This window comes from Cimex lectularius, unplaced genomic scaffold (assembly GCF_000648675.2).
Source record: "Cimex lectularius strain Harlan isolate CLEC.00 unplaced genomic scaffold, Clec_2.1 scaffold14, whole genome shotgun sequence".
Classification (NCBI taxonomy): Eukaryota; Metazoa; Arthropoda; class Insecta; order Hemiptera; family Cimicidae; genus Cimex; species Cimex lectularius.
In genome coordinates, this window is record NW_019392637.1 from 775,114 (window position 1) to 801,984 (window position 26,871).

Here is a 26,871-nt window from a genome sequence, read left to right on the forward strand (position 1 = left end):
TCCCCTTTGAAAAATAATAAAGGTGAAATGAGGAATATTAATGAACTTTTCCCCATTATTTTGTTTTTCTTCTATTTTCTTTGTTTTTTTTTTTTTTTTAATTATTTCCAAAATATCCAAAGGTTTTTCTTCTCCCTTTTTTCCTCTTGTTAATAAAATTATGGAGGGAATATTATATCAGTGAGATAAAAAATGAAGAGAAGCCCCTGCAAAACTGATATGCTGATTAATCCAGTGCTGAATTGAGGATAAATACAATAAAAACTATTGAAAAAGTATCAAAAGTTTTCTTCTATTTTCTTTTTGTTTGTTTTTTTATTTTTCCTAGACCTTTCCTTTTTGTCAGTCAACTGGGTGGAAATTTGTCATAATTACGAGCTCAATAATGTCAAATAATGCTCAAATTCCTAGTTGTGTATTGTTCTTTTCTATCTATTTCTTACAAGTCTAGTTTAATTGAATTAAATTCATTTTGCACGGGAAATAAATAAATACACAAAAAGCAATATTGTCAACTTGGTTTTTAACAGGGCCTTGCCAACTTTGGTGAAGGGTTAAGAAATATGAAACCCACCAAATGTTATGTACAGTTATGGGTTCTTTTCACCAAATAAGTAGTGTTGTCATGGGTTTTTCGAACAGGGGCATTTTAACCTAAATCCAGCAATGTTGCCAACTTTGGTGAAGTGTTAGGAAAGCCTGAAACTCGACAAATTGTCATGTACATTTAAGGGTCCTTTTCACCAAAGTTAGCAGTGTTGCCATGTGTTTTTTTGAATGGGCCTTGCCAACTTTGGTGAAGTGTTAAGAAATACGAAACCCTCCAAATGTCATGTACATTTATGGGTTCTTTTCACCAAAGCAAGCAGTGTTGCCATGTTTTTTTTTAACAGGGTCTTGCCAACTTTGGTGAAGTATTAGGAAAGCTGGGAATACACTTACCCTATGCAACGCTACCCGACGCAAATCCAAAGTCAAATTTTCCATAAGGTTGTATTACCCCCGTGCTCATCTGCCCGATGCTATGTAACGCTACCATACTCTACACTCTGCGATCCCCACTGTCCAGATTTTTGTTGAGTCAGATGGAGTACAGTTGAAGATAAAAGAACCGGACAATCATATTTTTATTTCAAACTATATGTATTGTCGTTATATTAATTACAACATACTTAAATTAATGTAAACCAAATTAAGTGGGATCAAAAATTTGTTAGTTTTTATTTAAAAAATAATAATTTTAATGATTTGACAGAAAATGATCGAAACACCGGAATACCATTTTTTGATATTACGTATTTAACTATCAATTTATTACACGGTTTTGCTCATAAAAATTAACTAACAATTTATTTCATGGTTTTGCTCATGCAATTACACAGTTTTTGTCGAGTAGCGTCAAAACAGGACACTCATATTTTTTGTAGTTTATTTCCAATTCTGTATATGTAATTTTGTTGTTATACTAATTACAACATTCTTATTTTCATATAAACCAAATTAAACTAGATCAAAAATTCATGCGTTTTTGTAAAAATTATTTAATTATGGTGGTCAGGTAGAAAATTTATCAAAACATCGGAATAACTAAAACGATTAACTTTAACAATTTATTATATAATTGTGCTCATAAAATTTAGCTAATAATTTATAACATGATTTTACTCAAATAATCGTTAAGAACAAAAAATGCATTACGATTGTGATAGTGATTATTGTGATGCCCGCTGTGTGACTGTAGCATGCGCTTGACATCATATAGATGTGCACACCCTACCAAAACGTGGCAAGGCATCGGGCAGCGTTGCATCGGGTAAGTGTGTTCCCGGCTTAAGGTTCCTTTTCACCAAAGTAAGCAGTGTTTCCAACATTTCATTGAGTTTAGAAAACATCTTGAAACTTGACAAATTGTCTTACTTTAGTGACACCATGATTGTAATCTTGATACATTCCTCTTACTACCGGCATATTAGCAAGCAGTTTATTTAAAGACATAAAGCAGCACTATTATATTAAAAACAGGGCAAAAAGTTAGCCCACCCTGGCATTTTGCCTATACATTACAATTGTTTTTTTTTAATTTTTTTTTTTTAATTAATTTATTTTTTTATTTTTTTTAAAGGGCGTTTTAACGGCCCTAACAGCCAAACCTTCTATCTTAGGTTCTAGCTAGTATCAAGCTTCTATCTTAGGTCACGGCTGCAGTTGGAGAGGGCTGGACTCAGAGGAGTGATAGGACTTTTAACTGGTGACTGGCATCTAAGAAAATATCTCCACAACATGCGAAGCAATGGTTCAATGGATATTTATCCTAGCAACAGAAAAAAACAGGGAATGAAATTGTAGCAGCAACAGTAATGGCCTAATACTTCAGAAGAAGGATTGAGTCGATTGTACTGAACTAGGAAGGTACAATAAGCCAGAAGGCTGCAAGGCCTGGCGAGTACAAACCCCGCTGCCTATTTTCATCATCATCTTCATGATATAAATTTAAAAATGTACTTCAAAGTTGTAGAAAATGAATCTTATTTACATCCAATGTAAAGCAGAATGTAAGTTTAAATATATTATACTCAGGGGTATATTTTGTTAGTAGATTTACTAGGTATATATATATATATATATATATTTTATAAATTTTTATTTTCTTTCAAAAACAGAAAATTAAGTTTCCAAGGAGACTGTCAATAAAAATTAATTATTTATTAAAAACTGCTGATCAGATTTCATCTTTTTTCTCCAATAAGAAAACATAAATGTTATTAATTTAACTCTTATTCACTGCCGAACAAAATCTGATGAATGAAAGAGGCCATTTCTTTGACTGTGTTTTCAAGAAAAAGAGAAATTTGTGCCGATCCTTCCTCTGATCCTATCTTCAAGACTGACGGACATCGTACACCCCTCGGTTTCTCATATTCTCTTGAATTTTAATTTTTCCCCGTAATAAATTATCTTCTTACTGGTTGACCTTGATACATCTTGAAACTCACAAAATTGTCATGTTTCTCTTAAGATTTTTAACGGTGTCCCATGACAATTCAAAAATCAAGCAGTGTATCAACTTTTGTTGAAATCTTAAGAAATCAACTCGACAAATTTTCATATTCATGTTAATGGCCCCACCAACAGTACCAGTTTTTGTAGTTATTAGTTTGTCTGAAGAGGGCAAGCTTTCTACATTTGAGTAAAGATTTGATCATGCCTCATATAAGATGTTCAAACCAAACCAAAAACGGTGTATAATTTTTCTGATTCTGCAATAAATGTGATGGAATTTTATTTGTCAAACGATACATTATGTTAAATGTAACCAAAAATCTGTGGTGATTTGTGACCGTTAGTCAATGATTATTCGTAAATCGTGAGATGCGGTCTGGTGTGACATAGGTTTCAGAAAAACATTTTCTTTATCCTGCCAACGTTCAATCTTTATTGAGATCATCTTCAGGGCCTGGGATTTGAAAACATTTTTTGTTAATGTAAATGTTGGTAAATCCCAGGCCCTGATGACCGCATCTCACGATTTGCAAATAATGTTCTGATTTTGAAAAGATCTATATGGGAGTTCCGCAAGAATCTGCATTGAGTCCTATAATTACTTAATTTTCACCAATGATCTCCACTTAAATTTTCCATTTATACACTTGAGCTGATAAATCCCTAGAAAAGGCACATATATCAAATAAGAATACTTTGAACAAACTCAAAAAACGGTTTGAGGAAAATGGATTCGGCCTCAATAAAAATAAAACTCAAATCCTTACACTAAGTGTAAGGAACCTCTTGGAATTTACAACAAATCCTGATTTAGTCAGCCTATTAGGCATTAAAATAGACCCCAAACTAAATTGGACTCCTCACTGTACAGGTCTAGTAAAAATTCAATATATATTTTTATTCACATGCCTGGCTATACAGATATCAAGGGAAACAACAATAAAAGCACATTATGGCTATTTTTATGCCCATATCTCTTACTCAATATTGGTGTGGGGACGCTTTACCAGCAAGAAAGGTTTTTGCTACCCAAAGAAAGCAATCGGTTATTTCAAAACTTTTTTTTAAATTTATTTATTTGTAGCCTATACATATACAAATGTGATCACAATGTACAACACCGATGCCAGCGCTGCACCCGGAGGACACATGCCATGAGAAGCCAGCCAGTGCTGGCACTCATTTTAATGGATTAAGGGGCAAGGAGGTCTCGGGGCCATCGTCGTTTTAGGCGATGTGGTGGATTCTCGGGATGGAAATATGTGGAGAGGGCTCTAGCGGTAGAGTTAGGATGAATCGATAGGTTGGTATGAAATTTTTGTAATTGTGAATGCATCAGTTCGTGGACAAAAGGAATGTTGAGGTCTTTGTGGATAGTGAGGTTAGAGACGTAGAAAGGAGCTTTGACGATTTGTCTGAGGACTTGATTGGAAGGACTGGATATTGGATGGTTTGGCGGAAACCCACAGTTCCACACTGTATGTCCAAAGTGGTCGCAGTAAAGTCTTGTATAAGGTCAGTTTAGTGCTGATGGTTAACCCGGATTTTGGTTCTGGTAGTCTGCGTAATTGTCCAAGTCTTCTGTTGAGTTGTCTTTTAAGTCTTGTGTGGGGATTCCATGTCAGTCTGCTGTCAAGGTATAGTCCTAGGTGTTTGACTTGAGTGGAAGTCGGTATCTCTTCATTGTTGATGTATAGTGGAGGGCAAGACTGCCTTTTCAAAGTGAACGTACATTGGAAACATTTTTTCCAATGTATAATCTTGTCCTCCACTTTTTGCACCAACCTTCGATGAGCTCAAGGAGTTCTTGGATATTAGAGGTAGCTTGGGTAGGATTCATGTTAGAGGACAAAATTGCCGTATCGTCCGTGTAGGTGGTAATGATGGTATTGGGGTGAGTAGATAGGTCAGCAGTATAGATGGTATAAAGGATAGGACCAAGGATACTCCCTTGTGGGACACCGGCTTGTATTGGCCTGATTTCAGAGAACTCATTACCGCACCTCACTCTGCAGCAGTCTGTTAAGTAGGATTTCAGGATAAGGTAATAAGGAGTGGGTAGGAAGCGTTTGAGTTTATAAAGTATGCCCGGGTGCCACACCCTGTCAAAAGCTTGTGCTACATCTAGGAACGCACCCAGGCAATACTCTTTGTTCTCAAGAGCAGAGGAAATGGTGTCCACAACTCTAAAACCTTGTTGGGTCGTAGAATGATGTGGGTGGAAGCCAAATTGGTGAAAGGGAATAATATAAGTATCTAGGATAGGGATTAGTTGTTTTAAGAGGAGCCTTTCAAGAATTTTGTACATTGTAGGAAGAAGGCTGATGGGTCTGTAGGAGGATATCTGGTCGGGAGGTCAAAACTAAAATATAGATACAACTGCAGGCAAGGTTTCATTGATTTCAAAATTTTGACTTCCCTGTAATTATATTCTAATCGTGTCACTAGGATTATTAATCATATTTATACATTTACAAGTGTAACTACCTACATAAAAATAGATCTCATAAAAAAACGTCACCACTTGTAACAGACTGAAATTTGCACAAAATAGTACAAAATATTTTTTTATAGACTGTAGTAATGGGAAAAGGTAATGTAAAAATGATGAAATATATGACCCTAAGGATCACGGAAAATTATATAATTTCGCAACATGGACTCTGTTGGAAAATACTTTCTCCAAAAAATTTTACCTTTAACATCTCACACAAATGCCATTGTAATATTTTCAAGATCTTATCATTTATAACGGACTCAAAGACTCAGGCAAAAAAAGTATTACACTACTGCAAAGAAGTCACAATATGTTTGTGCTGCTATTAGAGAGTCAACTTAGTGTGATATCGACAGTATTAAACACAAGGAAATGTTTTCAACTAAACAGCGGTGTTGAGGATGATGTGGTACCTATTACAAAAAGTTTCCTCCAAAGATCTAATAAAAACTTAAAAAGCACTGAAAAGTAGTAGTATAAGTTAGTAAAAAGTACTGAAGGAAATTTTAATAAGAAATTGCTTTTTTTTTCATAATAATACCAACATTACATTCACACAAAAAAAAATGTTCTATAAATTTGAAAATTGTACTTTGAAATAGTAGAAAATTAATGTTTCTCCTTACCTTATTCAAAAATGTGTCGTTTCCTAATTAGGGCCAAAACATTCCCTTTATTAAAAAAAAAAGAATAACAAAATTATTAAATATTTCTTTTGCCCCTGGTCAAATTGTGTTAAGTAGTTGGAAAAACTATAAGAGCTTTGTTCATTAAAATTTCCTTTTTAGGTTTGACATCAGTTACTGATCTAATCAACTCCCAAATCTTTTTAGTATTTGTTCAGAATCAGCAACTATTTGTTTAAAATTGTTATATTTAGCATTTGTCTACCTCACGACTGGTGGAGGAACTGTAGATCTTATCTGTAGGATCTCTTCCAGGTTTGAGAACAAGGTAACTCTTATTTGGATACCAGCACGTGGCAATGAAAAGGCAGATGGCCTGGCCAAAGAAGATTCTAATACTGCGTTTGTCGGACCACAATCGGTATTACCTCACTCATGAGCACAGCGAAAGAGAATTTAATAACTGGGGCATGAACCAATTCCTTAGGGAGTGGAATTTATCCCCCGGACACAGGCAATCGAAAGAGTTTGTTAAGGTGATCAAACCACCAGAATCGAAATGGCTATTCTCTATCTCAAGGAGGGGAATTAGGAGGCCACTGCCCACTGAGAAGACACCTCTCTGTAATGGGTATTCTACCAGATCCCTTTTGCTGTTTTTGCGAAGTAAAAGAAGAAACGGCAAGGCACTAGCTCGCAGAGTGTGAGGTATGCTAGGTCTAGATTTGAAATCTATGAAGGAGAGGACATCACCAAATCACTCCTAGAGATTAATTGGTCCAAAATCTTGGGGTTTGTGAACAGGCCTAAGAGGTTTATGCAGGACATGTGAGCCGACCAAGTCCCGGACCTTTTAGGGATGGGGTACGAGTCTACCCAGGCATTTAACCCCTCGGGTCTTGGTCACTTGTCCTGCATAATGTATAATTGAGGATGATGTGTACCTATTGAAAAAAGTTTCCTCCAAAGATCTAATAAAAAGAAAAACTGAAGGAAATTTTAATAAGAAAATTCCTTTTTTTTTATAACAATACCAACATTAAATTCACACTAAAAAAAATGTTCTATAAATTTAAAAATTGTACTTTGACATAGTAGAAAATGAATAGTTTCACCTTACCTTATTTAAAAATGTGTCGTTTCCTAATTAGGGCCAAAGCATTCCCTTTATTAAAAAAAAAAAGATTAATTAATAGAGTGAAGTTGTTTAATGTAATTTAATTACATGATATGTGTTCAATTGAGCGAATTTATTAGTAACTTTTTATAAATGACGGTTCTGAGAGTCGAAGATGGAACCATTATTTACAAAAAGAGAATTTTTTTTTATTTTTTGACAAGCTATTTAGAAGGTAAAAATTTTTGTAAGTTTTTATTAATTCAAAAACGAAAGTGCTAGGCCGGAGGGGGCGCTGGAATTTTGTTGTTGGGGGGGAGGGGGCCGTGGGCCGAGTGTTCCCGTCATCCGGCAGTCACGACCCGTCGCCCTAATCGTTCGTGTCTTCATGACTGAAGATGACGGAGCAAAAAGGTGTTAACGAAGGTAAGCACAATTTAAAGTTTTCTTTTACAATTTAAGCGTTTTGTTTTTTGTCGTTTGACAATTAAAAACAAAAAAGATTCGTATTTTGGTTCAGTCTGAAAAGAACTGGCACACTTCCTGTTTTGTGCGTTTCCCTCTATCCTCTTTTTTCGCCCATTTTCAATTATAATAAATTTTAAAAAATTAGCAGTCGTGATCCTCCGGTAACAATGATCAAAACAATAACAATTCTTTTTTTTTTGTTTAAACATTTTATTGTTTGAAAATGAATTGTTGTTGTTTAACCCTCCCCCTCCATCACGACGGGGCGTTTTGTTCACGGACGTGACCCTGTTTTTCGTTTCTGGCCGACTTTAGAAGAATTTTCCCTTGTATTTTTTTAAATTAATTAAAACAGACCAAAATCATTGTATTTAGATTAAAAATAAATTAACAATGTCCGATTTTTAAACAATCCCCAGTTGTTTATTTGGTGATATGAAGGAAAACACCTGTTGCTCATGGAGGCTCGCGCCAAAATTCAAATCGTTGAAAATTAATGAAGTGCCTAGACTATTGTTGAAATGCCTATGCATTTAATAAGAAGTCATTACTGATGAGTAATTTAAAATTTTAATAAATGACTAGGCATTTGAGTAAATTGCGAAATGACTAAGTGGCTGAGACATAACACGTCTTAACTACCGTACAGTCTCCAAAAACAATAAAATTGTATAGGAACTAAACAATTCGGGTATACTACTATAATAAATAAAATCAGACACCCATTCTTAGAAATAGGGACTGACTATATGATCCCTGAAACATTCTTTACAACATCCTATAAAGACTCAATGGACTATAAAGGAGAGGAAGAAAATGAGATCATCAGATACAATGATATGGTATGCAGATGGCTCCAAAGCAAAACGTTTTTGTACAAGTCCAAATATGAGCAATCAAACTCATTAGGGAAGTACACTTCGGTCTTTTCAAGCAGAAATACATGCATCAACACTTGTGCCTTATAAAATCTTAAAATAGGTTACACTGGCAAAAAATCCTCATAAGATCTGATAGCCAAGCAGCTATTAAAGCATTATCATGTAAAAAAATCACATCAAAATTCGTCATGAATGCATCCAAAATCTCTAAAACCTGGGGAAACTACAACCCGGCGATATCTCGGGCGCGAGGGCACAAAGGAATTTTGGAAAACGAAAAAGCAGACACACTGGCCAGGGGAGGATCTGCAAGACCGTACATAGGCCCCGAACCTATACTCGGGATGACAAAAACAAATACAGAATCATTCATCGCAGAATGGATCTAAACAAAAGAAAGGGATAAGTGGATAAACTCTAGCGGCGCTATACACATAAACTTGTGATGAAACAATCCTCACCAAGACTGGCAAACTCACTGCTGCAGTTGGAGAGGGCTGGACTCAGAGGAGTGATAGGACTTTTAACCGGTCACTGGCATCTGAGAAAACATCTACACAACATGGGCATACACGACGATGATCCCATCTGATGATGTAATGAGGAAGAGGAAACAGCCACCGATTGCGAAGCAACAGCTCAATGGAGACTTAATCTAACATACGAAAAAAAAAATAGGGAATAAAATTATAGCCGTCAATGACTTGATGCTTCTTAGAAGAAGTCTTACTTCTATTGCACTAAACTAAGGAACTAGCCAATAAGCAGAAGGCTGCAGTGTATGGGGAGCACTAACCCAGCTTCCTAGTATTCTTATTACCATACTATACCATACCATACACAACCGTACAAGAAAATACAATTATTTTCCCAACTAGACCAAATTTCAAAAATCTGACAGCCTTAGGAAATTATAAGGGGTTTTTCTATTTATACTTCACCTGAAATACCCCACGTATTGCACACCCACAAGGAAAGTCACACAACTTAAAAAACAGGAGAGTTAGATTGAAGTTTACTTTCTTACTTACGTATTAAGTACACACCAATGCGGTTGTGGGCAATAAAAAACTATCATAATTCATCAGTACACTTCCGTTTGTCCAAGACTTAAGCGAAAACACAAAATTTTACAAATCCAGATGTACTACCCCTAAAAACTAACCCTTTTTGAGTTGCGACACTTAAACAACACACAATCTTGCATAAATTGGCTTTAAGTAATTTATGTGTAGAGATTAGTGACCGTTAATCTATAGTTATTCAGATATCGTGAGACTCCCGACCGCATCTCACGATATCTGAATAACTTAAGTAATTTAATTCAGTTTGTTTGCTCTAATTATAAAGGTGGTCAATAAAAGACTGTAAGGGTTTAATTTCTTCGTGATAGTAACAGAAAACATACAAACCTAACAAACAAACATCCATGGTGTAAGTTTTACCAATAAGGGGACGACAAGGTTGGTCACGGATTTGGACCAAACTTTTTTTTTGGTAATAGGGTTTAGGGATGAAAGAGGCGGCCACAAGCCCTTCTGCACCTCGACCCGAGTAAATCTATTGTGCTCCCCTGTTTTTTTATAACTCTCTGGCCAGTTTCATTTGTTAATCGGCCTCCATAGCTTTGCCATCGGCTCCTTGGAGTAGGATCATGCTTGCGGTTTTCTTGTCACTTGCAAGAACCTGTACCTACATAGACCTTCACAGAAACATAGAATGTATTGTGCGTTTTCTTCATCTTCTTGGCAGTGTTTCTTCTGTCTGTACTCCTATTCGGTGCACGTGCTTTTTTAAGTGGCAAAGTCCTGTCAGGTGTTTTTTCCATAGGGTAACTTCCCTATGGGCCTAGACAAGTTCTATCATCGGTTCTGGCGTATAGGGGTAACAGAAGATGGAGGCAAACTTCCCATACCTTTCCGATCCTTCCCTGCCTTTCCTTTAGTCCTACCTCTCTCTGCATTGGCCGGAGGTTTCCTGGGTTACTGATCCTTCACCCCCTCGGGTAACGGATGAGAACAATAGGGAATAATCCCCGGATGGGCGATCAGTCCCACCTTAAAAATAATTACTGAACGACGGGAAGGGGTAATTCCAAGTAGCCCCCAATTGAGGTTGGACTCGTGGTTTGAAAATAAACTTTCGCCTCAGCTAGAGGGCGCCGGCCAACCGGAGCCGGAGGTCGAGCTACCCTTATCTCTGGGGGGTGGCTGAAGTGGGAACACTGGAAGCCATCAAACTCCCGGGGTAACATCTACAACCCAACTGGGAAATAGGTAGGTACGGATGTAAAATAAACCCTGAGTTCTAGGACAAAAGGAAGAAATGTCCTGTCAGGACTCCAACCAGAATCCTGGTTCGGTTGCGGTTGTCTTCCAGTAATTCTTTTGTAAATTTTGCGGATGGCCTTCTATGAATCTCTTCGCGTTCCTCATACCTATGTTATTGTTCCACAAGGTATTGGACTCATTAAGGATCCAATTTTGTTGCCTCTATGCCCCGAGTGCACAGGGACCCATGCGAGGGTCGTTAATGTCACTGACTTCCATCAGAACCTTCATACAGTTCCAAAAACAAAGGGTATGAGGCTAGGGCCGTTCAGTTCGGTCCTTGGGATCATCCCAAAGATTCCAGCTCCCACGCCTTTGTCGGTTTTGAGGCCGTCAGTATACCAGTAGGAGTTTGCCTATAGCGGTGTTTCTTTGGCTATTCTTCACGATCTGGAATCAGTACCGTGTACTTTTTAGTAAAATTGTATTTTGGAGTAGTGACTTCGATTGGCATGCCAAATATGGTATCTGCCTGTATCTCCAGCCCTCTAGTTTCCATTGTTTATTTACATGGCCTATCTTTGCAGATGGTTGTCCATTTATGAACCTGTGGACTGCTGCTCTGGCTTCTCCTCGGATTAAAATATGAAATGGTGGGATGTTTAAAAACACTTCCGCTGTGGTGCCACTTAATGGCCCGATTGCTTTGGTTCGCAGAGTCCACCACACCACCGACCCATATGTCAACATTGGTCTTAAATTTTATTGGTGATTCTACGCTCCAAAATATCGGCCATTTCTTGTAAGTAGGCCCTGGTTTCGCCAAAAAAATGTTGAAAGTTTGTCCGTTTTGTCTGCATTGTGTCCAGTGTTTGTATATTTTCTTTCACTGGCCAGTTTTTCCAAATACAACTTCAGCACATTGTTACCAACTTACACCTTAGCATATTGCCTACTTGAGGACGTATCACAAGCTTACTCTCAGTACATTACTTACTTGAGGTGGTTAAACTTAAGTACTTAATTATTCAGAAATCGTGAGATGCGGTCTGGTGTGATACAGGTTTCAGAAAAACATTTTCTTTATCGTGCTAACGTTTCGATCTTTACTGAGATCATCTTCAAGGCTCAAAGTGTTTGTCTTCTGTGTAATTGAGCCATTCTTGCGTGTCGTGTTGAGAGTGCCCCACAGTGGAGCAAACACTTTGAGCCCTGAAGATGATCTCAATAAAGATCGAAACGTTGGCACGATAAAGAAAATGTTTTTCTGAAACCTGTATCACACCAGACCGCATCTCACGATTTTTGAATAATTATCGATTAACGGTCACTAATCACCACACATTAAGTACTTAACTTAAACCTCAGCATAATTACAAGGAGAAGACCAGGTTGGTGTGTCACGGATTTGGACCGAACCTTATTTGGTGATTATACACTCCAAAATATTGGACACGCATCTGCCACTTCTTGTGAATAGGTCCTGGTTTTCACAAAAAAAAATTGAAAGTCGAAATTTTCCGTTTTTTAAATATTTTTATTTCGCCTTTCTACTTGCACAAATCTTCTATGTAGATAGATCCTTTTACAGCATTGATTATTTAGACTGCAATAAAAAATATAGTAAACGCTATCAACGTTTATCAATTATGTATATATATATNTATTTATTTATTTATTTTTATTTATTTATTTTTTTTTATTATTATCTTAAATGAGGTATTCGTAGGTTAGCCCTTCAATGTCCTATTAGGTGTGCCATAGGTGTTGAAACTTAATCATTCTTGATCTGCATGGCGAAACGTAAGGATAGAATTGCCGTTTAATCATCAGCCAGGTTTTCCAGAGTTTTTTATAACTTTTTATTAAACATATGAGTCGAATTCTACCAATAGAGAACTGATCAATCCGATCGTCTTACGTATTGGATTATTCCACTCTGCTGTTTCTGCACGATTCGTTGGTGCAGAACGGAACCGAATGAGGTAGGGCTCGACTTTCAACTCGGCCAAGCGCAACCAAAAACCGCTAATTTCTTCTCTCTTTCTATTAATTTATTAACCTCCTTTCGAAAAATTATATGGAATAATAAAAAAAAGAAAATCATTCGCATAGTTAACGATCAATTAACTCATTTTTCCCCGGCCGAGAAAGCGCGGTGAAAGGCGTGCCCAGGTGGACGACCAGCGCGAGAATCTTTTTCCCCTGTTTTCACCTATTTTTTGTATCTTACATTTATTTATTTTTGTCTTTTTGAATATTATATTTTAACGAACCATTCAATGTAGGATTTATGTTGCAGTATGCAGGGAGTGGTCCGTACGTGAGGACAACGCCTTGGCCTACCAGCTCCAACAATTAGAAGGTATGTAGATGCAGATGTAATATTCGGGGTGTAATAATATACTGCGCCCTTTAAGAGCTATTGTAGCCCCCGTTCTCTGCCTAAAGCACATCGGTGAGTCTTATTTCATCAAGAAACTTGATTAATAGGCCCAGTTTCAGTGGTTGAAGCTATTCTCTGGTCACATTGTACATCCCAAAACATTTCCTCCTGCGGGCAAAACAACCAACACTGCAGTTTGTTAGTAGATGTGTTGGTGTCTCCTCTGCCTACTTTGCAGAATGTGCATATGCCGTCTTGGATTATTCTAATCTTCTTTAAGTGTCCAATTAGCTTGCAGTGTCCTGTTAAGAATCCTATTAGGATTCGCAGTTTATTCATGCTTCTAGAAGGTATGTAAAAACTCAAAAAGAAGGGATAATTCCTTAAGATATAAAGATACATATCAGTCAGTCGAAAGTTGATAGGTATTTCCAGCTCCCTTCTCTTTTTTTTTAGCGTTAAAATATTACACCTTTCTCTATCCCTCACATTCTTCGGGCATCTTAATTGCCTACTTAACTACTTAAGTTGGTAGCGATGTCTTCCAGCTCAACATTATCCCCCCCCATGGATACCAGGAACTGGAGGAGTTCCCTCCAGAGCACTGCAGCTGTGCAGCTTATTTTTTTATTTTTTGGGGGGCTCGCAACACAAGTGTGAATTTGAGTCCCCGGTTTGCCGGTGTTCTTCCATCGAAGAAACTCATTTTCGAAGGGGGTTGGGATCAAATTCAGGGTCGCTGAGATCTGATCCCGCTCTTTCCATTGATTAGTGCCGTGTCAATTTCTTTCAATTGCGGCCACAGGTCCCCTTAGGCGTCAGAAAAAGTCAAGAGGCGACGGTGGGGATCGAACCCACGACCGTATCTTAACCACTCGGCTACCGCGGCCCCCAACATAATTGCTTACTTAAGGTGGAGTAGCAAAGTGGCCAGCTTACACCTCCGCATAATTGCCTAACAGTGGTGGGGTAGCAAAGTGGCCAGCTTTCACCTCAGCATAATTTGCCTAACTGAGGTGGTAGCAATTTGGCCAACTTACATCTCAGCATAATTGCTTACCTAAGGTGGCAGCAATGTGGTCAGCTTACACCTCAGCTAATTGCCTAACTGAGGTGGTGGCAATGTGGCCAACTTACACCTCAATATAATTCACTGCCTGAAATGAAACTGAAAAACATTTGTGTACTTTATTAGTAAACACTTACGTGAAATTCACATTCGACCATTTTTTCGTCTCCTGAGACGTATATAAATCTACACCCGTCACATTAACACGTCGCCGACGATTTAAATTTTTGGCCTTTACACGCCCATTGAATTATTTGTACATCCAATACTGCTAGACTTTTTAAACTTTTTATGTTTTAGTATAATAGGAAAAAAAAGGGGGAAAACGCTGCCGACGGCAATTCACAGGATTTCAAGGTCGGCCGGAAATTGCGTGAGCAGCCGGCCGTCGGCCACCTGCAGCCTCGGATGAAATGATGAATATGTAATTCATTCTGCATTCTTTCATCACTTCTGATCTATAAAAAGAGAAATTTGAGCGTGAAAAGTTGGTCGTTTTAATTTTTTTTTTTTTTTAAATCTTATGTGGGTGTTTATAAGGATTTTTGGTTGAGGTGATAGAGTGTTTATTTGCCTTTACTGCATTGAGTGAGTGTGAAAGTGTGCGGGTGAATGAAAAGCTGATGGTGGAAAATGAAAGTTTTTTCCAGAATTTCGTTTTGGTCAACAGTAAATGAGCATAAAGAATCCGCATTGCAGCAAGTCCTATCATGCTGACAGATTATTATCAGCCTATTGTGTCGATCAATACGATATCAAGTCACATCTACGATTGTGATTTTAATTGAGGATGAATTGAGAAAGAATAAATAAATAGTTCAAGGTGTACAAAGCTCGAAGGATTTTTAATTGATGAAAGACCCTAGGTTGTTCAATAGTCCTAAGAATCCCGATGATCTATTGTGTAGTTCATTTGTCTTTCTTTTTTCTTTTTCGTCTTTTTCTTTTTTCTTAACTTCTATAATTCCTGCCATTGTATAGGCAAGGTTTCGAGATATAAGACTTATCAGTGTTCAACAGATTAACTAATACCAATAAATTATTCAGTCATAATGATCGTGTTTTATTGTTAAATTTTAACAGTTGAACGACACTACAGCGGTAACAAATCGAGGAACGCAATAGTCCGGCAGGACTGCCGAATAGCCAGGCACGCCCAGCGCCTTGCACATGAGGAGGCACAAGAGCTACTCAGGAGGAAGGCACTGCGAGAGCAGCATGACGCCGAAGTGGCAAGGGCCATCGCCGAAAGGCTAGAGAGAGAGGAATGTGAAAAGCTGCGACGTCTTGAGGTCGAGGATCAGAGGATTGCCAAACAGATACAGGTGAGTCTCATTAGACCAGATAGAAGTATAACATGTTAACCTTGCTTCTACTTCAGTTTGGAAACTATGCCGAGTAAGTTGGCAACATTACTACCATATCTGGTAGGCAACTAGTCTGTGGTGTAAGTTGGTAACATTGCTTGCATCTTAAGTAGGCAACTATGCTGAATAAGTTGGCCACATGGCTACCACCTCAGTTAGGCAATTATGCAGAAGTGTAAGTTGGCCACATTGCTACTCAGTTAGGCAATTATGCTGAGGTTTAAGTTTGCCACATTTCTACCACTTCAAGTAGGCAGTTATGCTGAGGTGTAAGTTGGCAACATTGCTACCACTTTATGTAGGCAATTATGTTGAGGTTTAAGTTTGCCACATTTTTACCACTTCAAGTAGGCAGTTATACTGAGGTGTAAGTTGGCAACATTGCTACCACTTTATGTAGGAATTATGCTGAGGTTTAAGTTTGCCACATTTCTACCACTTCAAGTAGGCAGTTATGCTGAGGTGTAAGTTGGCCACATTGCTATCACCTCAGATAAGCAATTATGTTGAGGTGTAAGTTGGCAACAATGCTACCACCTCATATAGGCAACTATACTGAGGTGTAAGGTGGCCACAGCTGAGGTGTAAGTTATCCACATTGCTATCACCTCAGGTAAGCAATTATGTTGAGGTGTAAGTTGGCAACAATGCTACCAACTCATATAGGCAAAACTGTACTGAGGTGTAAGGTGGCCACATTGCTACCACCTTAAATGAGCAACTATGCAGAGGTGTAAGGATGCAACACCGTTGCCACCTCAAATAGGCAACTATGTTGAGGTGTAAGTGTACTCGCTGAGACATATTATAACTGCAATTATTGATTTATTCAATTTCGGCAGGACAGGGAGAAAAAGAAGATTGGCGATTTTAACAGCATCGGTTTACCCCTGCCCAGTGACCCCGGCCTTCCGGGTCACCTTCTCCATCATTCGCCCCACCGAGCACCTCACTGTCCGAGCCCAGGGGTCTGCAGGTATTTCAAAATTGTACAAAACAGTGGGCAATTATGGAAAAACAATGTTTGTGTTCAGGTCACTCCCCAATGACGACATCGACCAACCACCCTGGCCGGCTCCACCGCAGGACATTGACAGGCTCGAACAGGAAAAGCTGGACGAAGTATGTCTTTGGCTTTAGTTTTTGCAATTATACATTGGGAAGATCTGGAATACCGCCGACGGGTGTCGGTCTGGTTCACGTTTTGCAGTTCGTGACTAGAGTTACACTCGTCAGCGTCTTTCCTCCAAGCGGCGTCTTTTAAAAACAGGAAATCAATAATTAGGGGTTTATTTTGCACTCGAAGGAATTAGCGAAGAGGCTGCAGCTCGAGGAGGAGACGAGCACGCATCTGGATCGGGACAGGCTGCTCGCGATCGAGGTCCAAGACACTGAATTGGCAAAAATGCTGCACCAAAAGGTAAAAAACTGAAAAATAATAGGGCGAGGATGGATATTAAGCTTTATTTCTTACAGGAGAAAGCAAGAGCGAAGAAGATAAGAGAGAAAGCAAGGAATAAAGCGGCTCTTAAAAAACAGATGGAAGAAGAGGCCAATTCCGGCGCAGTCAGTCACAAGTAAGTGATAATTCGTATGAAAACAACAAAAATATTATTTCATTTTATTGTAGTTTAAACCACATGCCGAATATTGCGATGGCCATTGACCCTACGTATGTCTCACCAGAGAAACACCAAAAACACCACGCTGGATTTGTCACGTCGCAGCCACCACCGCACTTCCTTCTTCACCCAGGTTTTTACTTTAAATATATATTTAAAACATGATTGAACAGCAAAATGGTGGCCCTGTGGTCATTGTTGGGATAGTCACATCATATGATATTAATTCATGAAATATAGAAAGATAAAATTAAAGGAATACCAAAGATTATTATTTAAATATTTAATTAATGTGACTGAAGAGTACCAAATAGGACGGTGGCCAATCTGTGATTTTGTACAACTGGAAAAATTACAACAATCTGTCACAAAATCAATCCAGACAGGATTATAATAAAAAATTGAGCCAGGGCCGTTTAACTTCGAAAACGTTTCTATTAATTTCTCTCCTTAAAACGTCCTGTTATGTTAATGCTTTTTAGATGTTTTTACCGATAAACAAATGTTTTCTTTGTTGAATATAAACCTCAGCGTATTTGCCAGCCTACCTGATGTGGTAGTAATGTTGCCTACATACACTTAGCATAATTTCCTACTTAATGTGGTAGCAATGTGGCCAACTTAAACCTCAGCATATTTGCCGGCTAGCTGATGTGATAACAATGTTGCCCACTTGCACCTCAGCATACTTATTCCCCTTAAGGAAACAATGTTGCAACAACAAACACACACTTGAGCCAATTTTTATTTTACCAGGAGAAAAAGAGAAGAAGAAAAAACATTTATTTAATTTTTGTCTTCAGATATCTTAAACTTGGACGAAGAAGAAGCACCACCTTACATGCCAGTGCAGGGGCAAAAGAGGTCAGCGGAAAAGAAGAAGAAAAAATAAATCATATATATATATATATATATATATATATATATAATGACTGATTTTTTCTTAAAATTAGGACGAGGTCGTGATTAAGATGTGGTTCAACTCCGAGTTTGAGTCTGAGTAGAAGTTTCTGTTGAAAATGGTGGGAGAGACTTATACTCGGACTCAGACTCGAAGTTGAACCGCATCTTAATCGTGACCACGTCCTAATTTTTATTTTACAATTTTTATGTTAATAATATATAATAAATAAATCTTTTTTTTTTAAATGACGTTGAGTCAAATTTATAACTTATTACAAAAATTTAAAAAATATACATATATTTATAAAAGCCTTTTTTTATTTTTGTATATAAAATTGTTTTACAAGTTTTTTTTCTTTTTTAATACAAGAAAGTCATGACAGTGACATGAGGTAAACATAAAAGTTTTTTTTTTTCTTTTTTAATACAAGAAAGTCATGACAGTGACATGAGGTAAACATAATAAGTACATTCTCTCCTGTTATAATATAAAAATAGTTTTTTTCTTAATTCTTACGTTATTTTTAAAAATAACAAATTGTGTAGTGTTTAAAAATATTTAATTCGTAACCATGGAATTTTTTTTCTTGTTCTATTATAATCATAATTATTTCCACATCACAGTGTAATCTGAGACGACAGGAACGTCAACATCAACGTAGAGCACCTGGAGAAGGAAGTCATGAGTAAAATTAGAAAAGCGCTTAATCAAAATGTAAAAAGTTACGTTTGAAGTCTGATTGTAGGTGAAATCGCATTTCCTCCCGTCTACAGTGACGTTGTCCACTTTCGTTAGCGAAAACACCTCAATACGCTTAACCCTCACGTCCGTCTTGTAATCTGAGAACTCAACTTTGCTTTCGAGCCTGTCTGCATACGCGTACCAACCAACTGTGCTGAACACAGGATCTGGAATATTTTGAAAAAATTATAAGTAAGAATTTTGCTACGTTAAACTTCATACTTAGGCTTTCTCCGTCATCGAGGTAAATATTTCCGACCGCTTGTTGTTCCTTGTTCAAGGCGACTTTTAAAAACATATCATTCATCCTCCTTTAAAAAAATATATTTTATTTTTATTTTTATCATTATTAATATTTTATTATTACGTTTGGTAAGTTGTAACACTGGGCTTTTGCATGGGAAGGACACGCCCGCCTAAGAGTAGGATGGGTATAGTGTCCTCAGGCGCGGCGAGGATGGTCACATTCTTGCTTTTCAAGAGCATGTTGGTTCTCAAGTCGTACCAGACCTTATCGCCCAGGTATGCCTTGACATAAGTAAAAGATGGCTGCAGTACGGGAACTACGAGAAGTGATTCACCCAGGAGGAATTGATTGCTGATGTTGTAAGTCTCCTTGACGTGTGGAAAGAGGAAGAAAGTTGGCCTGACTACGGGCAAACTGAATAACGACTTTTCCCAGAACAGGGTGTACAGGTAAGGAAGGAGGGAATAACGCAGCATCAAAGCTTCCCTCGTCGACGCTTCAATACCCATCGATACGGGATCTTGCGGCTAAAAAAACCATAAAATAAAAAAATAAATCTGAAAATATTTTTTAAAACGTACAATCCCATTGTCAGTATTGTGATTTCTTGAAAAAGGGTAGAATGCACCGAGTTGGGACCAACGTCTGCATAACTCTTTTGTCGTATTCCCATTAAAACCACATATGTCTGCGCCAACCATCGATATGCCAAATATGCTGTAGTTCAGAAGGTCTGCAATAAAACATTTAAAAAAATTACGTATAATAACAATCCCAGATAAAAAGTCAAAGATACCTTTCACCGACTGCGCCATGGCTTCCCAAGACGAATAGACGTCGCCAGTCCAATGGCCTATTGAGTAGAGATTTGCCGACCTCGATATGACGAAAGGACGCTTTTTCAAAATATAAGTAAGTGCTCTAAAATAAAAAAAAAGTTTGCATTTTTTCTTTATGTATCATACATATTAAACATTGATCATTCAGTCATTCATGCACACATTCATTTGCTGAGATACATTTGCGTTGTTTAACAAGACTTTACGTTCACTTTTTTAATGGTCTATAAATTAAGTTCATTCACATACTTTGATTAGCCCGCCAAGGCTTATTTACTTTCTTTTGAAGTCAATAAATGGAGTCCACTTACACACTTTGATGGTCAATAAATGAAGTCCACCAATGCTCTTTGAGTCAACAATGTTCAATTGCATGTTTCATCCACATTCATGATAGTCAATAAATGAGTCACTCTTAGATGGTCAATAAATTAAGTTCACTCTTTAAAAGCTTCAGTTATCACTCATGAACTTTGAGGTTTCATTATTCCTGTTTAGAATGGTCAGTAAATGAAGTAATTTTCATTCTCACTCAATACACACTCAAGTCAATAAATGTAATTCAAGAGCAGCCTTCAATTATACTGTCAGTCAATAAACGAAGTCCACTCTCAGGCTTCATTCAAACTTATTAAATTGGCTGAGACACTATAAAAGTGAAATTTTATCATTCGGCTAAATCATTTCAGTTTAATCATACAACAGGACGTGCACTTACTGTTTTGTCACTTCGAGCTCCGCCGCACCGTATAAGTTGTGGAGCAAGTAATGCGGTAAGTTTGGGGAGTGTCGGGCTGACATGCATATCGTTCGGTACCTGAGGGATCCACCATCTACGTTTGGCACGTAAGGCGGGTTCTCGAGCCTCGAATCCCCCAGGCAGCCATGGACGCTGCCGTTGACAAAGTTGCTTGGCTCATTCATGTCCTAGTCAAATATTACGATTATTAATAAATATATAAATAAATGAATAATGTAGAAAATATCGACTTACAATCCATATCCCGTCGAACGGCACCTTGTCGTGAAGATCCTTCAGCATATTGGTCCAATATTTCAACACGTTTTTGGCATAGAAGTCAACGAAAACTGTTGAATTTCTGTTCCAGACCTGGTTGTAAAAAAAAAATAATAATATTTGATTGTTAAACGTCTAACAGATAAATGGAGTGAAAAAGTGACTGACTCACTGAAATATTCTTTTGACAGATTAAGACTTTACATATGCAAATATTTATTATTTAATAATTTACTGATGGACTTACAAGTTGACTGCCTGACATGAGTGTCAAGTCTGTGAATGCTTGAGCAAATGAATCATTGACTGTCTTGAGTGATCTTTATTTACTGACTTTCAATAAATTGTGAATGAAGACTGCTAATGAACTTTAATATATGTGAGTGCAAGTGGACTTCATTTGTCGACTGCCAAACAGTGTGAATGATGCCTTGAGTGGACTTCATTTATTGATTGTCCAAAAAGTGTGAATGAAGCCAGCAAATGAACTTTACTTATTGACTATAAGTGAACTTCATTTATTGACTGACAAAAATTGTGAATGAAACCTGCTAACTTTATATATGTGTGCAATAGGACTTCATTTATTGACTGTCCAAAAAGAGTGAATGAAGCCAGCAAATGAATTTACTTATCGACTATTATAAGTGGACTCCATTTATTGACTGTCCAAAAAGTGTGAATGAAGCCAGCAAATGAATTTACTTATCGACTATTAAGAGTGGACTCCATTTATTGACTGACAAAAATTGTGACTGAAACCTGCTAACTTTAATATTTGTGAGTGAAAATGGACCTCGTTTATTGACTGTCAAACAGTGTGAATGATGCCTTGAGTGAACTTCATTTATTGATTGTTGTGTGTGAATGAAGCCTGGGAGGACTTCACATTGTTCTGAAATGTAGATGAACTGTGTGAAAGAGCTTCATTTATTGACTGTCATGAGTGTACACGGACTTCATTTATTGTTTGTGAATGTAAGCCATTTATTTATCGACTGTTTTTAAACTTTATTTATTCAGGGTAAATGAGCATTAATGAGGCATGAGAATGTCTGTAAGGATTAGTCATCAAGATCAGCTGACTCATTTACTTGTGAATCACTGAACTTGAAAAATAAATCGTCGAATGGATTAGCTAAAATGATAACATTTGTTTGTTTTATTTGTTTACTTTTCCAATTAACGGTTTCTTTCCTGTGTAGTCCTTGATGAATACATCTTGTTTCAAGCCAGCATCGTACGGCGGGTAAGAGCCTCTCGGCTCGCTTGCGCTCACCCCTGGATCGAGGATCAGGACTGCTCTCATGTTTTGCTGTTTATAAATTTAAACAAAAATTAATACAATATTTTTGAATATGTTCTCGTTAACACTTACGCTGTGTAGATATTTGACGGCGTTGGGCATTTCTTTGAAATTTTTTCCGATTGTGAAGTCGTTGTGGTTGTCCATGTAATCGATGTCAAACCATTGGGTATCCTTTAAAACAGATTTTTTTAAACATCAATCTCTTTGAGAGGTATGTCGAAGATTTGAAATTCTTACAATGGGAATCTTGTTGACTCGCAACGCTGTCAGTATGCTGACGGCATGTGAAATATTCTTGTAGCCGAGCCTGGACAGGTGGAAGCCGAGCGACCAATATGGAGGCATATAAGGTGGGATATTATAGTTGGCCTGTGCCGACGTAACCGCGTCCAACGGCGAATCACCGAGCGTTATGTACACCTGGACATTAGCGCTTTGTATCGTGCGTACCGTCAGCACACCAGGTTGAAGTGTAAAGTCTTAAAGCATGAAGAATATGATTTTATGATTTTTTTTTTGGGGGGGGGGGAATCATACCTGATGCGGTTATTGTGTTTATGATGACATGATGGGCTTTTCCGTCATTCTCTACACACAGGTAAGCCGGTAAGTATGAATAACCATTTTTCTAAATAAAAAAATTGATTATTTGAATGTTTATTTATTTTATTTTATTTTTTTTTTTTTTTTTTTTTAAACCTGCGAAGGTACTGTGTCATGTGTGAAGAAGGTTTTCGTCTTATATTTTAAATTTAAGGGGAAGTCATCGACGCTGTCACCCAGGCCGTAGAGGTACAGCGATGGGAGGCGAGTCGAGAACTGTAAATACTGCTCTGCGGCCAAAAGTGCTCCGATGTTCATGTCAAACCTGTTGATTTTTTTTTTTTTATTTGACCAAAAAATTTTATAATCAAATTAAGCATACAATACTGCTTTGTTGCTTTTCCTTATGATCTGAAATCCTGTTGCATTGACTGAGACGTTGACCGCGTATAGAGCGGTTTCTGGCGTCACCTGGCTGAACTCCATTTCATCAAAATCCAATTGTGCTTCGCCCAACTTGAACAAAATAAAAAAGAAAAGTTAAAAGAAAACAAGTTTTTTTTACCAATTTGTATCTCATACCCTAAAAACGACAGAATTGTTGGCCAAGAAATAAAAATATGCAGAGAGATTGCCAACGGTGGCTGGGTATGGTGACTTGAACTTGGCAACAAACTTGATGTCTATTTTATTGCCCCGGTTCTCGACGGCCTTGACGATGTAACTCGAATAGCCAGACGGGTAGAAGCAGGAAGGCTCCAGCCCGGCCGACTTAGCGTAGCAGCAGCCGAGGGCGTCACACGACTCCTTGCTCACCTTGCCGCGTGGAAGGCAGTCGACTTTGACTGATGAGCCGGACAAACAGGCGGCCGAGGACGCAGCAGGGGGCGGTGGCAGATTTTCTTCAGAGCCATTTCTGTCTAATCGAATCTTGCCAAGGATCTCTGAACAAAAAGATCACAAATGATTGGCTGAATAAGTCAATGAAATAAATCGTAGAATAGAATGAATTAATGGCTCAACTTTATATATTTTTTCATTTGAATCAACCGTTTTAAAACTTTTTTTTTTTTTTTTTTTTTTTTTTTTTTTTTTTTTTTTTATTCATCAGAGATATCATTTGAGATAAAACGACAATCTAGTAATTCTAAATATATGGCGCATTTCATTTATATCATACTGGTCTGCGGTGAGGATTTCCTTTCTAGAATTTATACAAAAGATAGTGAAAAAAACTATATTCTCTTTTCTGACACCAACCAATATATATATNTAATAAATAAAGATCGAATTAATCGTTATATGGAAGCTGAAAACGGTGGGTAATATCATTAACGCGCCAAACGACGGAATGAACGACTTTTAAACTAGTACGTAAATGACTGGGTGAATGAGTGTGTGTCTTGGTGAAAGAGCGTGAGTGTGTGAACAATCAAGTGAAGAACAACTGTACGAGGGTGAGTTACTACATTAACCACCAAAAAAGAACGATAGACTGAACGATCGAGTAAAGAACAACGAAAAACTAAACAGCAACAAGTGAACGAGCGTGAGAACGATCGAGTGAAAAACTACTAAGTCAACGAGCGTGAGTGACTGGGTGAAGAATCGAGCAAAGAGACTGAGTGAACTAGCGTGTGAACGATAGAGTGAAAAACTAAGTTACTAAGTCAACGAGCGTGAGTAACTGGCAGAACAAGCGAGTGAAAAGCGACTAAGTCAACGATATTTATTGTCTAGATGAACGACTAAGTAAACGAACCAAGTGAACGAGCGTGACTGGTGAACGATTGATTGATGAACGACTAAGCGAACGAGCGAGCGAAGAACGATTAAATGAACGAGGATTTGAACGATCGAGCGAAGAACGGCTAAGTGTACTAGCGTGTGAACGATGGAGTGAAAAACTACTAAGACAACGAGCGTGAGTGACTGGCTGAACAAACGAGTGAAGAGCGACTAAGTGAACGATATTTATTGTCTAGATGAACGCCTAAGTAAACGAACCAAGTGAACGAGCGTAAGTAGCCCGATGTAGTCACTTCAAGTGCACTCATATCACTGAGACACTGACGGTGCATATGAAAGTGATAAAATAAAACGATCGACGAATTAAACCAGCGTAGTGTTTGATCGAATTATCAAATGAACGGTGTGAATGAATCAAAGATCGATTGTAATCGGCTCACTTGATCAAACGTACAAACGTACGAAAGAACACGATAAGGATGGTACGGCTGAATATAAATTCTTTGCATGTTCAAGTTCGGATATTAAAAGTATTTCGCTGATTAGACATGGCATAAGATGCAACTCGATTTGTTGCTGACTTGGCAATTTACGATGGGCTAAAAATAAACTGCAACGATTAGCAAATCATATAGTTATATCATATTGTTCATATCATTTTTTTAAATTATTTTTTTATGGGTATAAAGTGTGTTTTGTATGTGTGGAAATTATTTACCCATCGGTGTGAAGGGTGGCCTCCATTCGAACTCCCCGATTCCGGCGTCTTCCCGGTCGTCGACGAGTAGGAAAATTTCCGTGTGGACATTGACGAGGGCGAAATTGTTGAAAGCGAGGACGAGGAGTGCGGCGACGGGGAGGGCGAACGCTAGGAGATAGACGCAAAACCGATGACGACGGCAGCCGGGCTCGGAAAGCTTCTCGTATTCTGGCAATTTCATCTCATCAACATTAAACAAAATCGAATTTAATAAAGAAAAACTAGGAACGACTAGGCATGTATAACGTCTCAAGTCTCGACTGGCAAGTGGCAGGACGAGACTGGCCGGTGGTGGTGGTGGAGAGCCGCTGATAAGATAACGTTTGTCGGTCGAAAGACCGCCACTTTTCAAAGAAACCGAGGCGCTGTTCAAACCGTCCTTCATCGTAATAAAAAAAAAAGATTGATGATGAATCATCATTACATTGCCACTCTTGCCCTATGACGCCATCGTGTTCACACAAACAAAGAAATATTGTATCTGTAAGAGTTAATTTCAAACGTACAATTTAATATTAAAAAAAGATCATTAAATCAAAGATTGATCATAATCTAAATCAAAATCGATGCCATTTGTTATGGTTAAATTAAAAAAAACTTATTAACTGATTATGATCAAGTGTTTTATGACAAAGACGTCATCTTGTTTTGATTTCACTTATGTATAAATTTCAAGATATACTCAAAAAATATATTGTATAGAAAGTTAAAATACATTTAAATCATAGATAGATCATGATTTTAATCATATTCTCAATTGAGTGATTAGGTTAACGATCGAAAGAACAACATCTAAGGGAAGGAACGAGCGTGAGTGACTTGGAGAACGATGGAGTGAATGATTCGCTGAATGCCAACAAATTAAACCTTTCTTTATCGTGTAAAATTTTGTTAAGGCATTGAGATCATAGATAGATCATGATTTTAATCGTATTTCCAATTTAGTGACTGGATGAACGATTGAGTGAAGAACGCTTAAGGGAACGAGTGAGTTAATTACAAGAACGCCATGTTTTTATATATATNGGTTTTATATTGTGTCAGAAAATTAAAATACATTTACATGATACATAGATCATGATTTTAATCATATTTATAATTTAGTTACTAGGTGAACGATCGAATGAAGAACGTCTAAGGGAACGAGCCTGAGTGGCTTGGTGAACGATGGAGTGAATGATTTGCTGAACGCCAACAAATTAAACCTTTCTTTATTGTGTGAAATTTTGTTAAGACTTTGAGATCATAGATTGATCATGATTTTAATCATATTTCCAATTATTTTAGAGGTAAATTTTTTTTTTATATTGGCCTTATGATCTTGCATATTAGCCATGGTACGAATTTTTGTGTGTTCAAATTGGGGGTTATCGGGAAAAAAGGGCCAGAGGCGACAGTGGGAATCGAACCCACGACCACGGCATGAGAGTCTCTCATGCTAACCACTCGGCTACCGCG

The 26,871-nt window shown here is 37.7% G+C and overlaps 2 protein-coding genes and 1 long non-coding RNA gene across 3 annotated transcripts; 1 reads left to right on the forward strand and 2 right to left on the reverse strand.

Moving 5' to 3' along the window:
• Positions 1–7,566: 7,566 nt before the first annotated feature.
• Positions 7,567–18,408, forward strand: LOC106663067 (coiled-coil domain-containing protein 50). The gene is made up of 9 exons (XM_014387608.2): positions 7,567–7,666; positions 13,162–13,224; positions 15,398–15,639; positions 16,524–16,657; positions 16,716–16,803; positions 16,988–17,101; positions 17,158–17,258; positions 17,312–17,436; positions 18,107–18,408. The coding sequence occupies exons 1-9, from the start codon at positions 7,639–7,641 to the stop codon at positions 18,193–18,195; spliced, it is 984 nt and encodes a 327-aa protein (XP_014243094.1). The 5' UTR covers positions 7,567–7,638; the 3' UTR covers positions 18,196–18,408.
• A 382-nt stretch (positions 18,409–18,790) lies between these two features.
• Positions 18,791–25,813, reverse strand: LOC106663068 (lysosomal alpha-glucosidase-like). Its single transcript, XM_014387609.2, has 16 exons — positions 25,372–25,813; positions 23,487–23,848; positions 23,287–23,420; positions 23,061–23,229; positions 22,899–22,989; positions 22,599–22,840; positions 22,431–22,532; positions 22,227–22,367; positions 21,029–21,145; positions 20,753–20,961; positions 19,992–20,116; positions 19,777–19,928; positions 19,316–19,722; positions 19,171–19,259; positions 18,934–19,115; positions 18,791–18,873 (listed from the first exon to the last, which is right to left on the reverse strand). Exons 1-16 carry the CDS (start codon positions 25,796–25,798, stop codon positions 18,814–18,816), a joined length of 3,009 nt encoding a protein of 1,002 aa, XP_014243095.1. The 5' UTR covers positions 25,799–25,813; the 3' UTR covers positions 18,791–18,813.
• On the reverse strand, positions 23,966–25,363 carry LOC112126907. The gene is made up of 2 exons (XR_002910285.1): positions 24,912–25,363; positions 23,966–24,108 (listed from the first exon to the last, which is right to left on the reverse strand). It is a non-coding gene; the product is annotated as an uncharacterized LOC112126907 (long non-coding RNA).
• Positions 25,814–26,871: the final 1,058 nt, after the last annotated feature.

Excerpts from the sequence above, each read along its gene's own strand:
- LOC106663068 (XM_014387609.2), bottom strand. The coding sequence starts at position 25,798 with ATGAAGGACGGTTTGAACAGCGCCTCGGTTTCTTTGAAAAGTGGCGGT. Across the intron at positions 21,146-22,226 it reads AGAAACCGTTAATTGGAAAA|GTCTGGAACAGAAATTCAAC; the intron begins GTAAACAAATAA and ends TTTTACAACCAG. Across the intron at positions 18,874-18,933 it reads CCTACAATCAGACTTCAAAC|GTGCTCTACGTTGATGTTGA; the intron begins GTAACTTTTTAC and ends TTCCTTCTCCAG.
- LOC106663067 (XM_014387608.2), top strand. The coding sequence starts at position 7,639 with ATGACGGAGCAAAAAGGTGTTAACGAAG. Across the intron at positions 13,225-15,397 it reads CCAGCTCCAACAATTAGAAG|TTGAACGACACTACAGCGGT; the intron begins GTATGTAGATGC and ends AAATTTTAACAG. Across the intron at positions 16,658-16,715 it reads CCGAGCCCAGGGGTCTGCAG|GTCACTCCCCAATGACGACA; the intron begins GTATTTCAAAAT and ends GTTTGTGTTCAG.